At 42.4% G+C, this 17,601-nt stretch overlaps 1 protein-coding gene across 4 annotated transcripts in view; it reads right to left on the bottom strand.

The window, feature by feature from the left end:
* Positions 1 to 1,668, bottom strand: part of LOC132883633 (arf-GAP with coiled-coil, ANK repeat and PH domain-containing protein 2-like) — a 39,662-nt gene extending 37,994 nt beyond the window's left edge. For all 4 annotated transcript variants that reach the window (XR_009654376.1, XM_060917506.1, XM_060917518.1 and 1 more), the window contains exon 1: positions 1,487 to 1,668. Coding sequence is in view for 3 of the 4 variants with exons in the window: in XM_060917506.1 (XP_060773489.1) it covers positions 1,487 to 1,539 (53 nt within the window). In the remaining variant the exon portion in view is untranslated. The remainder of the gene's footprint in view (positions 1 to 1,486) is intronic.
* Positions 1,669 to 17,601: the final 15,933 nt, after the last annotated feature.

Genomic DNA, 17,601 nt, shown 5'->3' with positions numbered 1-17,601 from the left:
ACCCCATTAAACCCATCAGACTCCACCAGTCTCCCGCAGGACCCCATTAAACCCATCAGACTCCATCAGTCTCCTGCAGGACCCCATTAAACCCATCAGAACTCCACCGGTCTCCCGCAGGACCCCATTAAACCCATCAGACTCCACCAGTCTCCCGCAGGACCCCATTAAACCCATCAGACTCCACCGGTCTCCCGCAGGACCCCATTAAACCCATCAGACTCCATCAGTCTCCTGCAGGACCCCATTAAACCCATCAGACTCCATCGGTCTCCCGCAGGACCCCATTAAACCCATCAGACTCCATCAGTCTCCCGCAGGACCCCATTAAACCCATCAGAACTCCACCGGTCTCCCGCAGGACCCCATTAAACCCATCAGACTCCATCAGTCTCCCGCAGGACCCCATTAAACCCATCAGACTCCATCAGTCTCCTGCAGGACCCCATTAAACCCATCAGAACTCCACCGGTCTCCCGCAGGACCCCATTAAACCCATCAGACTCCACCAGTCTCCCGCAGGACCCCATTAAACCCATCAGACTCCACCAGTCTCCCACAGGACCCCATTAAACCCATCAGACTCCATCAGTCTCCTGCAGGACCCCATTAAACCCATCAGACTCCATCGGTCTCCCGCAGGACCCCATTAAACCCATCAGACTCCATCAGTCTCCTGCAGGACCCCATTAAACCCATCAGAACTCCACCGGTCTCCCGCAGGACCCCATTAAACCCATCAGACTCCACCAGTCTCCCGCAGGACCCCATTAAACCCATCAGACTCCACCAGTCTCCCACAGGACCCCATTAAACCCATCAGACTCCATCAGTCTCCTGCAGGACCCCATTAAACCCATCAGACTCCATCGGTCTCCCGCAGGACCCCATTAAACCCATCAGACTCCATCAGTCTCCTGCAGGACCCCATTAAACCCATCAGAACTCCACCGGTCTCCCGCAGGACCCCATTAAACCCATCAGACTCCACCAGTCTCCCACAGGACCCCATTAAACCCATCAGACTCCATCAGTCTCCTGCAGGACCCCATTAAACCCATCAGACTCCACCAGTCTCCCGCAGGACCCCATTAAACCCATCAGACTCCATTAACTGGGTTCATCATCCACCACAGCTCACCTGTTCAACCTTTACACTGGGGTGGGGAATAAAACACAATACATAACCAACAGAAACCTAAATAAACATCTTTTTTTCAGAAGGGAATGCAATAAATAAATGTCATATTTACACATAATGCAAAACAAAAGGCCATTTTATTCCCTCCATGATCAAATAATCATCTAAATGATGACTAAACCACAAACACACATCAGTGCAGGAGCCAGAGATGTTTATGATGTTTTACTGTGCTGTATGTTATGATATTCTATGGCATGATGAGTTATTAGATAAGTGTAAATAACAGAAGGTTGAGAAGAAGCCGCAGTGTGCGCGCGCGCGCGGACAGTCATTTCCACCTACCGGAAACGGGGCGAGTCTTTCAGACACTCCTCAAAATCCACCTTCATTATCATATTATTATTATTTATGCCTTAATTGTTTTATTATGATTTATGATTATTGCTGGATGACTGCAGAAGGCACAGGTAGCGGACTGTGCGGCTCCTGGACCACAGAAGAAGAAGAAGAAGAATAAACGGCGAGATCCGGCGCCGTGACGTCACACCAACACCGGAAGTGAACTCGTTCATTCATTTCATTCACACCGAAATTTTTTCCCCGATTATTCGCTTTTTTATTTATTCCATGTTTAACGTGTGTTATATTTTACCCAAAATATCAAAAGTGTGTGTTTTAAGCGTTTAAACTGTAATTTCAGTTCGCTGTTTGTAGTTCAGTCACGGTGGGAAAACTACACATCCCATAAACAGGTGCCCGGATCACAGCGCGGAATCTGATTGGTCCAGAGGATTCCCGCGCTGAGGGAACCTGAGGTAAAGCTAGCTTGCTAAAATGGACGATGAATATAGCTTCGTGTAATTTCATGTAAATTAATGTTTTTTTTTAATGAAATGTTTTGATATCTGTGCGATCATGGTGCTGTTAGCGTCGAGATACAAGTTTAAATCCAAAAGTCGCATTTTAACAGCGTCAGCTGAAACAGTGGAGGGACTCAGAGAGAGAGAAAGGTCATTCTTCTTCTTCACTATTTATTCATTTTGGCTTCAAACCAGTGTAAGGGTAGCAGGCCTAGAAATTCATATATTTTTCCACCAGCCAGCCGGACTAGTTCCCTTCCAAAGTAACTCGCCAAACTTTGTTCACGTATGAATTTTACTTCTGTCAAAAACAACGCAAAAGAGAGTCGTTACCATTGTTCATGACTAATGTGCGTTTATTTCAAGACCCGAGTATTTTGCTACTGTTGTTAAATACGTAAGGGTTGTTTCAGTGGTCGAGTTGTAAAATCAAACCGGGGGGATGGTGAAATGTTTAGTCGCGTGTCGACCCATCGGTCGGTCCGTCGGTGGGAAACTGGTTTGCTTTTAGGAGGGTTTGCACACAACGTAGGTCTGTGGACCTTGTTCATTTACCAGACATACAGTATTTTGTGCTGATAAAGTGTGTAGTGCACACTGTGTACCCTTTTTATTGTTGTAAAAAACATAATACACTGGTATTTTACTGTAAAACATGCACAGTGTGGATGTCATGGGTCATATTTAGTCAGTCTCCTGGCTGACATACCGACCACATTCTCCATATTAGGGTGAAATGCAGAAGACAAATTTGAAGTGTAACTTCATAGTCATGGTAGGCTCCTTTTAAATCGTTTGGTAAATAATTTATTAAAACCTCAGCAGGCAATGTAAATGAACAACTGAATCTTTTCATATCAAGTCAATAGAATTTTTATTCAAAGCTGAACATTGAGTTAAATACAGAGGTAGGTAGGGAACCAATAAGCTAAAACAAGCAAGAGTAAATTGTAAATCAGCCTTACATGTTGTGACCGGCTCTCTAATGAGGCAATGAAGCCTTCAAAACTGCTAGTGTCGTTAATTTTAGCCTTCCTGTCTTGAATAACACTTTTTGTTGCCTGAAGAATAACAAACGAACGTCCAGGCTGATTAAATTAATGGCCTTATACAAGAAATCAAAGCTAACATGAAACTGAGTAAGCTATCGATAGCTGGCTAGACTCCAAACTAACATTCATTATGATAGCTGTGTTGTTATCCGCCGCCCACAAATTAGGCTCCATATCGGGAACTTTACAGCATAGTGTAGCGGCTAACATGAAATTTTCACCAGAATATTTCACTTGGTGAGCAAAGCATGAAAATTGGCACACATGTAGATCAAACCATGCTGTTTCCAAAACAATCGTTGGCCATCGCGATTTCCGCCATTTTAAAGATGGCCGCCGCCGTTTTCAAAATGGCGTCATTTTCAAAAACCAAATTTCCGAAATATGGACATATTATATATCTTTATCGTGGTCGTTTTTTTGGCCGGATTTTCACAATTTTAATGTAGAAGGCTTTGGTTATTATGTGAGTGAAGTTATAATGACTATTCTTTCAAAATAATTCAACCTGGATCAAAACTGTCCAGGAGCATGATAAAAGTTTGATTCAAAAGGGCAACTAAGAAACTGTTTTATATTCTCAAAAGAGTAAATTGCAAACACTACCAGGGCACAATGGTGCAATTTACTGCCGTTAAACTCGGCATGGGGTTCAGTGTAAGCTTTGTTCATTATTGATACAAAGTCTCCCAAATACATTACGATCCGCCCCATATATACAGGTCGTGATGTCGTATCCGAATTGACGGAGTGTGCCAACGCGGGAGAGCCGAGCCAAGAGGGACAGGGCTAAAAGTCCCTCGAATGGTGTGCAGATCGCACGGGAGTTAAATTGCACTGGATGAACGATTGGGCTAGGTGTAGGAATTCCATCTTCGAACCTAGTTGTATCCCATACGTTAAAGTGTTATAGCTGTAGGTGGTAAAAGGATAATCCCTCGGCCTTCAGTTATTGATAGTGACAAGTCATTTTCCTTATTACCGCGTTTGTATCTTTTTGCAATTACATTTGAATTTGTTTGTTTGATCATTTGTTTTGATAATTATGTCGAAAAGAATTCGACTTTCTTTGTCTGCTCAAGAGAAGCATATCACAGATTGGTCAAAATGTTTTATATGTCAGGAAGACAAAAATGAATCACTCAAATCTCCTTCACCTACAACTGACTCTGCTAAATCTGGTTACAGAACGTTGTCTACTAATATTCCGGAGTTTGCCAAAATCAACGAAATGCCCGTTCCTCTTGACATTCAGCGAATAGATGAAGGCGATGGAATAGAAGCTGCCCTGATAAAACACAATGCAAAATATCACGAGTCGTGTAGATTGAAGTTTAATAACACCAAACTTCAAAGAGCTCCGACACAGATGTTGTTGTAATTGGTGTGTCTGTGTTTGATGATTTGGGTTTAGAACAGTTATGGATAACATTTGGAAAAGGGAAAGATATGAGATGGTTACCAATTCATACCATTGTAGCCAACCTGGGTCCAAGATCAAAGGCATTGCCTTTTTTCCATGCATTCATGGGTTGTGATACCATTTCCGCGTTTGTTGGAAAAGGGAAAAAGACAGCATGGCAGGCCTGGAATGTGTGTGACAACGCCACAGAAACGTTCCGTAGTCTAAGCAAACCATGTGACTCTTTGACAGAGCAAGACATTGATGTCATTGAGGAATTTGTTGTCATCACGTACGATCGGTCAAGCATTTCAACGAAAGTGTAGGTATCATGCCGCCATCTTGTGTCAGAACTACAATTCCCAGGCAACTTCCGTGTGACCTATGTCACGCGTGGGCGGGATCACCTACGTCAGTCTGCCATGCACGCATAAATCCAAGCGGAAGCTCCACCATCTTTGTCTCTCGCGTCTGGCTTCCGATGAATCCGGACGTATAAAGAGATGCGCTCTCCATTAAAAAAGACGTCTTCTTTCTTGCAAGATCCATCACTCAGCGCGATTTTCTTACTTACCCTTGGCAAAGGTAAACTCTAGAATAGCGCGATCTTTAAACTCAACCTGAGTTACAACCGGTTTACTTGCATTAGAAGTGACGTCACGACTGCAGCCCAGGCAGTTAAAAGTTAAGAAGCGATTGAATCCTTTTTAACTCAAAAGCGCTGTGCATCTTGTTCTGATCAGAGACTTTTCCTCACGAACGCTGAGGTTCGGACCAAGAATCCTCTGCTTTCCACGGGAACCACCCAAGTGCTCCGCTGGACCCGAAAGTTTTCTGCGCCTCCATCACGAGCGGCTCACGTGCTCCCACGGCGAGGCCTGAAGCTACACCGGTGAATAGTTCTTCATATCTTGCTAAAGGCAGGATTAAGTAAGATTTTGGCATTTGGGCATAATTAGGATAGTCTTAGGAATTTTGCTTTTTGTTTGAAATAGTGTGAATTTAAACCCAGGTTTATCTGTTACACTGTTAGACACGCAGCGTGTTGATTTATTTTGGTTCTATGTTCTCTCAATTGTTTTAATAAGTTGTGCATTCTCTCTCTCTCTCTTATTCTGACTAACACCTTCATTTCCTTATCATACATTTTGACCTTATCAAGGCTTCAGTGAGTTTGGTAATGTCATGAGTGTGGAATCTTTTTGTTACTGAGAAAACATGTGCTCAACAGGCCTGACCAGGCCTGATACACTTTAGATAGCTTCCCTTTGTCTTTAGCAACACGTGCTCAGTAGGCCTCACCAGGCCCTTTAGCAAACATGCTTTAGCTAGGCCATAGGGCCCTTTAGCAAACACGCTTTAGGTAGGCCATAGGGCCCTTTAGCAAACACGCTTTAGCTAGGCCATAGGGCCCTTTAGCAAACACGCTTTAGCTAGGCCATAGGGCCCTTTAGCAAACACACACTAGCAACACAAGGCTAATCTAGGCCTCCACCATGTGTAGTTAGCTACACGAGGCTAAACACATGGTCAAGTCCTACACACACACACACACACACTGTTTTAGCTAGCCACAAGCTAGGCCATACACACACACACCACACATGTATATACACCTCACTGCTTGTATATATTGATTATCCATTTTTTTTTTATCTTTGTATAATAAATTCATTTATTATCAAAGCTGTGTGTATTCATCTTGTTGGTGAACAATATGTGAAGTCCCCAATCTTCTCAAAGAATTCAGAAAGGGTGCATATGTTATGTAATATGGTAAGTGATCGTAATAATTTGGAAATATACCATAATCTAGCTGTCTGGTAATTTATCCAGGATTAATGGTATGATTCACTAAATGATTCACTAAACGATTCACTAAGTGATTCATTGAACGATTCACTGAATGAGACTGATTCTATGGTATGATTCAATTCAAACGAGTCAAATTAAACGATTCAATGGGATTGATTCATTTTAATTATTGACCTTCAAAATTTAATGAGACTGATTTAATGAGATTGATCACTTAATATCAATAATTAACTGATTGCACCCACAAAAGTTAATGAGACTCGTCTTGATCTTTTTGCCCGCAAACAACGGCCTTATAACAACATCCCACCATCCAGAGCTGCCCTAGTCAAACACATCAAAAGATCAATTCTACAGGCTGGACACACATGGGGTCAGTCACTTTGTAAAACGCAGGACTTACCATCACCATAAAGTTGTGGTTGGACAAAAAATGATGGGTTTTGGGTGCCGTATTGGACGTCAGTAGCACCTATAGCAGCATCATGTCAGGAACTGGTCAAGTGTGGATGTAGAATAAACTGTTCTGGCAACTGTAAATGCTTTAAATCAGGACTGTCTTGCACTGCTCTCTGTAGTTGTAACTGCTCAGAAGATTAGATCCGCTGAGTCTTAGTGTAAACGGCCATTTATAAAAAAAAAAAAGTCTATTTCTGGAATGTCTTGCGCATGTGCAGTGCGTATTCACGTTAGTTTTGTACAAAATAACTATTATGGCTATGGGGAGTCATATTGAGGTAGATATTAGCAAAAGAAAAGAATTTAAATTAAAAATAGTACATATAATAATAATAATAATAATAATAAAACTAGTAGGCGAAAACTGTAAAAATGACACCATTTTGAAAATCATGGCAGCCATCTTGAAAATGGTGGAAACTTGAGTGGCCAATGATGATTTTTGGTCAGGTACATGCAGACAAAGTTTCATGCAAAATTTGGTGCTTTGCTCACCAAGTGAAATATTTTACCAGCTATCCGCTCCACTAGCATGATGGTGGGCTCACAGAAAGTGTGACTGATATTCGTAACTCTTGACTTACCTTCTGAAATGTTTTTTTTTGCGATCTTAAATCCGAACTTGCTTAGGTCTTGCTGTCCACTCCGCTTGGCCATGATGCTGCAATCCACTGCTGTCACTGACGCCGAATGAAATAAAAAATAACGGAACCCCAACTGAATGTCACCTCTTCAAACGCTTCGCTTGCGCGTGCCCTCTCTCGCGGTAGCTTATTGTATGCTCAGTTTCAGCAAAGCTACGTGGAATGGTATTTCTCAAACGTGCAAACGGCGCGCTTTTCGGCGCATTCCGCTTTTTCCCCGGCATTTTGGGCGACTTGTGTAATTCGTGCAGATCCGAAGAGGTTTTTTTTTTTTTTTGGGGGGGGGTTGCTCTCCGGTAATCCACTCTGGTAGTAATGATAGACCCGAGTACTGTGCAGACCATATAACGTTTGGTTCCCCGTGGTGGATATATGGAACCATTGACAGCAGAGATAGTAAGATTGACAGTGTAGCTGCTGGCTGCTATTATAATATTGAACAGCGCTCCGTTACAAACTGCGAGCTGCTACACTGTCAGTGGATGGAACCGATGGCTGGGCAATCTGGTTGCTAAGGAACGTGACTCCCGGGCTTTTCCTCAGATAGGTGTGTTCATTTATCAACTTGCTGAATTTCATCTACTAGTGTGCATTTCTTTGGAGCCTCGGTGACTGGGAGTAAACGATCAGCGTTGAAGTGGAAGTCATTTACTCGTCTACAATTAAAGCGTAAGTGTTAAAATAATTGTGCATATATATATATATATATATATATATATATATATATATATAGAGTCAGCTGGATAGTACAGTGGTAATGCTCACTGACTACGACGCAGGAGATTGGGGTTCGAATCCCAGTCGGGGCAAAACATCATCCAGTAAGGGTCCTTAGGCAAGGACCTATATATCAGCCTACCTCAGGAATGAGTGAAGACATAACTGATAGTCATACCGGCTCAGACGTCGCCCAGGTCAACAAGGTCTGCGTCAGTTGCTAGGGAACCAAGGCAAACTGATGAGAAATGGGCTACTGGAACAAGACATCGATGGACGAGGACAGAAAATACGGATTTGCTGGAATGCTACTATACAAGCAATCCCAGAGAGAGGGGATACATGCAGCGAATGTGGGACCATTGGATACTTCGAAACCCACAATCAAGGCTAACAAAGAAACAGCTATTAGCCCAATCGAAATCTACTATCACAACTAGAGATTAATGAAATACAGCAACGAGTAAGGGGGAGCCAGGAAGACAGGTCAGTGGGGAGATGTCATCGTCCCCACAACCAGAGATTGGGTACCTGACCTGAGAAGGAAGATCGTGACCCAACTGGAAACCGACGAATACCGAAGCCGAGTTGCCAAGTACCTTCAGAGCATTCAGCTCTGAAGGCAATCTCCACAAGAACCATCACTGAGACCAACAAGCTGATACACAGTACAGCAACAGTAATCATGGAGATGCTTGGACACATGGGCTCGGGACATAACAAACAGTATCCACCATGGAAGAGACGATTAGAGGCCAAGATAAAGGCAGCACGGAGAGGGAACATGGTGAATAAAGGGGCACCCAGGAAGTACAACTCACTCTCCGTACCAGAGGCACTCGAAACTGCCAAACAGCGACTAACAGCTCTGGCCACCCGGTTGAAGAGATGCACCAAGGAGGGAGAGGCCAGAAGAATAAACAAGCTGTTCTCCACTGAACCAGCCAAGGTGTACTCTCAGTGGCAGGGGAACAACAACCGGTCAGACCCACCAAGAGCTGAGGTGGAAAAATACTGGAAAGACATATGGGAAAGAAAGGCATCACACAACACCGATGCCTAATGGTTAGTGGTAGTTTATTACATCTCAGAAAATTAAAGTTATCTTTTAACATGTCATTCATTAAAGATTACATGTTTTGTGACCTGATGGTAAAAAAAAGAAATGGTTTTAGGTGAATTTTTAAAAATAAGTTCATGTCCCCATTTCAGTACCCATAAGCGTGGAATCAATCATATATATATATATATATATATATATATATATATATATATATATATATATATATAATATATATATAATATATATATATATATATATATATAAAATATATATCTCCCTGCACGCTTTGCGTGCATTATGTCTGCCAGCGGCCCTGCTGTAAATTATTTGTACCCTGCTATTCTCCCAAACTTTGAAGCCCCTGCAAATGGTAATGTGTAACCCGTGTGTGTTATATGAGTTCGTGGTGCATACATCCATCCGTGGTAGCCACAACATTACAGTCACTTAGGCTGTCTAAATTAAGCAAAAACATTGGCCGTAATGAAGTCTGACTGATATTTTGTGTGTGTGTGGTGGGGGGGGTCCGCGTCGCTGCGCTACCTCACTCTTTTTTGACCATGGGTGTGTTTGCATCCCTGATTTCTAATTCCAATGTTAAATAGAAGTTATGTCCACATTTATTGATAAAATTGCTCAAGGGAATGGAGGGGGGATGCCCGTTTTAGAGGGGGAATGATTTTGACCATTTTTTATTCCAGGGGGGATGGCATCCCCCCCCCCATCAACTCAAGTACAGGTTGTTTTACAATCAGGGTACAAAGTTTGTGTCACAGGGGTCCAAAATTCAAACTGGTTCTTTTACCAGTTTTTAAGTGAAGGACAAGTTAAAGAACAGATTTCAGGTAATTTTTTGACATGTGTGTATGGTAGTTTTGTGTAATCTGCTATAAGATAAAGAAGTGTAGCTTTAAGCAGGGCTGGGAGAAACAAATGAAGTGATTCTCGGAGAGGACTTTTTTTTTGACAATTCAGAATCCACTACTTCCATAGTGCTTTTAAATATAAGGCTGTAAGCTTTGTGTTAGTTGTCTCTAATATTTATGTCCCAATATCTTGACCACATTTTAGGATGAAAATAATCATTTTAGATATGTTATTTTGTATTGAAAAATTAGCTGTCTCGGAGAGGACATTTTTTTTTTTACACAATTACGTACGAATTTGATCAATAGTCTGAAAACTTACTGGCATTCAACATTAAAACTTAACTGTTTCCAATGATATGGAACCAAATATGTGTTTTATGGTATAAAGAATGATTTAAGTGCATCCCTTTTGGAGCTACCTGTGGTCAAAAAAGCACTTTTTCTAAAGGACACGAGTAATTTTGCTAAATATGACACATATTGCCATACATTCACCAAAAATAACGTTATCACCAATTTTTTTTTGCATGGTAAATAGAGCTATCACAGGGCTACAATAAACAACCGAGTTTATTTAGTCAAGCCTTTTGATATTGAAGATAAGTGTTAAATGTGATTTTTAGCTTGCGTACCCTGATTGTAAAACAACCCATAAATGAGAACAACACAGAGCACCATAATATAATATCAACAAATAATAATATATTGGAAAACTTGGCAACTTGGTGTATGAGTATGGAAAGCAAATATACTTACTATCATGACTATAGCACCCAAAATATGTCCAACATGCTTTCTGTATTTAACCATTTATGAGAGAGAAAGCATTCAGAGCTTCATATTGACTAGGAATCAACTTGAAAAAATTATTCCATAAAAATTGTATCGCAGCCAAGGCCTACCCTGCTCCCACGTTTGCTTATAAGTTCTTTGTCGTTTCTCCTTCTCGTACGCTTTATCGGTGGCCTTTTTCTCCTCTTCAGACCGAGGTCGCTTTGTCCCCGTCTCTGGCAGTTTCTGTACACCTTTCAGAAAATTCCACATCGCAACGTAGCTTTGGTAGATGTAAACAACAACAAAAACACGTTTAAATGGGCGATAATGTGGCCACATCTATTGAATTTGATAACGTGATTACCGCGATGTTCAACGAGATGCATTATATGCATGTGCAGTAGTGAAAAAACCGACAGCCTGACTCGTACACGATATGATTCGGAATTCTTCGATAGTTTCCGTCCTGCCGAGAAACACATCAATTAACACAGACACGGCACGCGCTTAATATGTGGTGGCTTTAGTTAACGGTGTGTGTGTGTATCTATCTATCTATCTATCTATCTATCTATATAAAAATTTTTTTTTAATTTTCAACTAGCCAGCGAGCCGTGGGGTAGTATCTCACTCGGCTGCGACAGCGTGCGAACGTCATTCGCGAGAGAGTTTCAAAAGTGTCTTGAAACAGTTGTGGGGCTTCTCAGTTTCCTCGCATGAGTCCCAACGTGTCACTCCTTCGTCGCTGAAATTTTGAACATGTTCAAAAAATTCGTGCAACAAAATTTCTCTCAAAATAGCCGCAAATGCGTTGCTGGTGTCGCAAACCCTTCTCAAGTCAGTTTCCGTGAGGCTTCCTCTAGTTCCCTGCCTGCCGAGGGAAAGCCGGGCTGCGACAGCTTGGGACTAGTTACAATTGCGGTAAAATATGCGAATATCAATTCAGTGTGATTCCAAGCAAAAATTGTCGCTAATTCGTATATTTTATCGCAATTGTTGTGTCTCCAACTAGTTGCAGGCTGTCGCAGCCCAGTGAGATACTGGTTTAAAGTGCATATCACAGGTAAATTCAGGAGCAAAATCAGTGTAATTCTCCTATTTTATATTAAACTTTTGGTCAAATATCTGCCAGATTTTGCATTTTGTGCAATTTTTTTTTACCTTGCGCAATACCAGAAAAATTCAGTTGAAATCAAGCCATTTGAGGCGAATTGGTCCGCCTCTGAAAAAAACTTGGCATTTGGATTTCCCGCCAAACATTGATTTTTGTGTGCGGGATGCCTCCTTCTGAATCCTACGTCAGCGCTGGTTTGTTTATGAGAAAATGACCTGGTGGTTTTCTGCAAATTTCTTCAACATTATCGCGTAATTATTAAAATGGTTAACAGATGTATCGTAGGAGGGTGTAGCAACACCAGTCTTGATGGGATTAGTACTCATCGTTTCCCAAAAGACCGGACAATGAGAGAGAAATGGGAGCGCTTGGTCTACACAGACTGCACTGAAACCGTGCAAAGCTCGCGCAGCCTGCTGGCGCTTCCGCAGGTGATGTCATGAATCTGGCTTCAGACTCCCTTGGGATTTTTCCAGACGTGTTTTGTTATTTTATTTTTTTCTGCTGTAGACAGATGGCCTTGTGCAAAATTACCCTTCTGGATGAGTGTGTAAAGGGACATTCTTTCATATAAACCCCCCGAAATTGGTCCAGAATATGCACTTTAAGGTTTGGAATGTAAAGGTATCGCGCTCGATGATACAACAGTGCAATGAGGACACAAATACGAAGTGAAATAAAATGAATTTGTAGAGCACCAGAGGATCATTCCAGCAACCCTGGACTCAGCCAGCTGTTCATCTGCTCCTGCTGAGTTTGAGCTCATTTATTTCTTTTCTTTTCTCTCTCTCTCTGCTGAGAAGAAACCAGCAGCTCACCGGTGTAGATACAGGACAGTGATGATGTACAGATGGTGGTATCAGGTGTGGAAGACATGATCAGAGGAACTGATGCTCACTGCACTGCTGAAATGGAGATTAGAAGTCCTGTACATATCAGTGTGATGGTGCGTAATGCACTGCCTGGAGGGTAGCTAGCATCAAACATTCTGTGGCATGTAGAAAAATGTCTCTCCACATTGTGTCTCTTAGCCAAGGCAACGGCAGCTCCACAGATCAGACACACAACGTTCACCAACTTGAGTAAAGAAGAACTCTTTCTCCCATTCATCCTTAAAAAGCTGGATTCTCTGTATCATGCTGTAATACGTTTTGTAACAAATGCAGGTTCACGAACACATCACTGCACTTTATATGAATCTTTAGGTTGGCCCTCCCTATATCAGAGGCGAAAATGGCACTTGTTGCTTCTTAATCTCAAGGCGTTGCTAGGTAAACTGCCGCTCTATATCTCAAGACTTCTAACTTACCACACAGGCACCTACAATACTAGGTGAGCAGAAATAGGATGCTCTTGGATGTTCTGATGGTACAGTCAGAGCTTGGAAAAGCTGCCTTCTCCTTTTATACACCATCAATATGGAATGAGATGCAGGTTATCATTACATTAGAAGCACTTCCTACTGTAAATGCCTTCAAAGGAATGTTAAAATCCGCCCTACAGGAAACATGTAGCTGTTTTACCTGATGTGACTTGACTGTGACAACTCCATTTCTCACGTTCTTAATAGTGTTGATTTTATGTATGATGTATGTATTTTACTGTATGTTAATATCTGTGCGCCATCTTGGCCAGGACTCCCTGGAAGAAGAGATCTTGTACCTCAATGGGACAATTCCTGGATAAATAAAGGATATAAATAAAATGAATAAATAATCCTAAAAGTGGTAAGTCTTCTTTTTCTTGCTCTCAGACATCACGTTTAAACACTTTTACAAAACTACCTTTACAGAAAATTTACAACTTATCACACTGTGTTGATCGCTATCCATTGGCGGGCTAATGACTGAGGACTGAACGCAAAGGGGAGTTGGCACGGTGGCATAATAGGCTAAACTTTGACCCGGCAAAGAAAATTATCTACATTAGGCTTCTATTTTAATTTTTTTTAAATGTTAGGGGGATTTTTAGAGAACACTTCTGGATTAAATGTCAAGATGTATTAAAACATGAAAACAAGAAAAATTATATTTTTTTTAAAAAATTACCAAATATGATTTGAACAGTGCAGTAGTCACTGGCTATTTTTAGAACATCCATTGCGGGTGCCTCCCAGGATCCCGGCAGGCTACCTGGTACCTGTGGGCACTGTGTTGGCAAGTCCAGTGTTATACATTTCTCGCCGAACAGGTCATGAGATCACACACGAAAAGGATGTGTTGGGACGATAGTGAGCAAGACATGGAGTAAGATGCATGTTTCAGAGCTCTCACAGAATTGGAAATACTTTTCCATTAAAAAAAAGTTATTTTTACACAAAGACCAGCCCAAAAGTTCACGAACAGTCGAACTGTACGCATGGAGTCGATGTGAATGGTGGAAAAGTTCCAAAAATATAAGTACAACAGCAAGGCTAGCACCTCACGGCCTACAAGAACCACGAGGCAGCGCACACCAGGTGATTCAGACCAACCCTCGCCCACCCGGACTGAAAGTTTAGATATAGCTACTGAAGAAATTAAAGCAGATGTCTTCTTGTCCTCCTCAAGGGGAGAGATTTCTAAAATTATAAGGGCCGAACTTAAAGTGCACCGGCAGAGGATTTTAGCTCACTTAAAACAGCACCATAAGGGGTGCACTCTGAAATCACCAACAGTACGAAAGTGATCTGAGCGGAAGTTGGCCACATAAAAGTGGACATACAGGACATGAAGGGCAGGTTATCAACATGGTCTGATGAAGTGGTTTCGCTGCAAGCCACAGTAATTAGTCTTAAAAAACAGGTGGTAACTCTTAAGGACCGATGCGAAGCCATGGAGGGGAAAATGAGACGTAGCAACATCAGAATAGCCGGCATAGAAGAGCAACCGGATCCCAGCTCCCATAAAGCACTTGCTAAAGTTATCAGAGAAGTTCTACAGATGGACCGAGACAAAGATAGACCGCTCACACTGCACACTTGTGGTTAGAAAACCAGGAGAAACCACGGGTGATTATTGCTAAATTACACTATGATGATGATGCAGTGGAGATCCTGAGAAGAGCCTGGGACAGAGCTTCACTGAGCTACAACGGGAATCGGATTGCCATATTCCCCGATTACACCGCCAGTGTTGCTAAGGCCAGGACTGCATTCACAGATGTACGGAAAGCACTACAAGGCCGGGAAGGGATCCGTTACGGTTTACTCTACCCAGCCAAACTTCGGATTTCACACCAGGACGAGAGCAAGGAGGTTCTAGATCCCAAAAAGGCCATGGAATACGTCAAGAACATTCTCCCACCAACAGACTTGAAAGGCTGAGTATATTCTTGCCTGTATTTAACCAAAACAGTATGAACCTTCGCAAAATAAACAAACAAACATCTCAAGGAACTTGAGATCGCTAGAGCAGACACCCTGGCAGATGAGATCTCATCCACAGATGAATGCCGAAAGATGTTCAAGGCCGTCCGTGCCCTTAAAGTTGGACTCCCCCAACCTACGCTATCAGTGCACAATACAGAAGGCCAATTCATTGCTATGGACAGGGGAAAGGCAGAAGCAATCAGAGAGTGGTTCCAGGAACAGTTCACAGACCCAGAAGGCAAACAGCTGGAGCCATTCCAAGGGGAACCCAGACCCCTAGAAGCACCAATCACAGAGCTACAAGTGAAAAATGCCATAAAGACCCTTAACAACGGACGCTCAGCAGGGCCGGATGGAGTTAGTAATGAACTGTATAAATATGGGAGTGATGCCATATCACCAATCATTACATCCATCATCAATTATGCCTTTGAACATCATCATTCAATTGAATCTATTGGTCAAGGAATCTTGATTGCCCTGCCCAAACCCAAAAAACCACCTGGTCCACCTGCGAATCTTCGCCCTATTGTCCTCCTGAACAGCATAAGGAAAATCCTGTCTACTGTTACATTGCACCGCATCAGGGACAAAATTGACAAGTTTACAGGACCTTATCAGAGTGGGTTCAAAAGGGGACGCAGTTGCACAGGTATCATGTGGGCCCAGCGAATGCTCGTTTCTGTGGTAATGATCAAACATTGGGACTTCTACAAGATGGGTATAGATATGTCCCATGCCTTCGACACCATCGAAAGATCCAAAATCCTGGAAGTGCTAGACCAAGCAGGGTGCAACGAAGACGAACTCTGACTGGTAAGACTTCTACTTGCAGGCACCAAGCTGAAGGTTAGAGTCAACACCACCTACTCAGCAGATTTTGAAACAACTACTGGGTCCCCACAAGGAGACAGTCTGTCCCCGGTGTTGTTCATCTGCTACCTTGCCTCTGCACTGTCATCCATACGGAGAAGTTCTACAAGACCAAACCCTCCAATTTCAGATCTAGGTATGCCACTAGAAACGGAATATGCAGATGATGTGGATTTTGTTGATGAGGAAAAGGACACACTGCAAAGACTCCTTCCAATAGCTGTCAAGAATCTGAAAGATTCAAACCTGTTTGTTAATGCGGGTAAGACAGAATTCACCTACATCTACCTAGCAGATACAAAGGAAAAAGGAGAGGACGACAAACCCCTCCGAGGAGTGGAGAGCTGGAGGAAAAGTAAGATCCTTGGATCCCTACTCTGCAGCTCCTCAGACATAGAAACACGCTGCATCATGGCTAACATCGCCTTTCAATCCTTTTGGAAGCTATGGATCCGTGGATTGAAAATTCCTCTGACAAAAAAGTTGCAAATATATAACGCAACTTGTGTCTCGATAATGCTGTACAACTGCAACAGCTGGGCAGTGCCAAAGACAGCCATGGACAAACTTGATGCCTGTCACCGAAAACATCTGCGCAAAATCACAGGGTATCAGTGGCCGCACAAGATCTCCAACAAGGCACTGTACAAGATGTGTAATACTATCCCACTGTCAACAAAAGTAACCCAACTCAGGTGGTGCATGTTTGGACATATCCTCCGAATGCCGGCAGACACTCCAGAACAAAAAGCGCTGGACTTTGCCATAGTGGGATGCAGCAGGTATAGGGCGAGAAGAGGAAGACACTGTACAAAAACTTACCAAGTGTCCTGAGGACAGACCTCAAAAACAAAGGGATGGGAAATCTCAGAACTGCAAAGAAACTCAGAGAGCTACGGCAGCTTGCAAGGAAGAAGACACAGTGGAATGAAAGGAAGAAAGACTGATTGCAGCCAGAAGTTGTTTCGACAGCAATACTGAGCTGCAGAATACAGTGGATCATCATCAGTATGAACTGGTGGTGGTGGTGGTGATGTGAGACATTTATATTTCAATATTTTATTGCTTGATTTTGTGGGCAGTTTAGACGGATACATAACCAAAAGGTGCTGTTTGATTTGATATACCTATGTTGGGTTCTGCAGGAGCCTGAATATTAAACTTTGATGATGTTGATTTCATTTTTCTTTTCCCTCATCTTTGCACACTCAAAGCACAGTCAAATGATTTTACAAATCATTATCTAAGAATACTGACACCTGCGGTGATGATGCAGAACTCGTAGAGTTCTTAAACCACATAAAACTAACCGAGTTGGCAGATTCAGCAGCTAAGGAGTTAGATAAGCCAATTGAGGAATGGGAGATCAAGCAGGTAATTTCATTACTTAAGAACAACAAAAGTCCAGACCCAGATGGATAGGTCAATGAAGTTTATAAAACTTTTAAAGATTTGCTGCCCCCGTT

The sequence above is a fragment of the Neoarius graeffei genome, chromosome 1, assembly GCF_027579695.1.
Source record: "Neoarius graeffei isolate fNeoGra1 chromosome 1, fNeoGra1.pri, whole genome shotgun sequence".
NCBI lineage: Eukaryota > Metazoa > Chordata > Actinopteri > Siluriformes > Ariidae > Neoarius > Neoarius graeffei.
The sequence above is the reverse complement of the archived record's forward strand: the minus strand, read 5'-3'. Positions and strand labels throughout refer to the sequence as shown.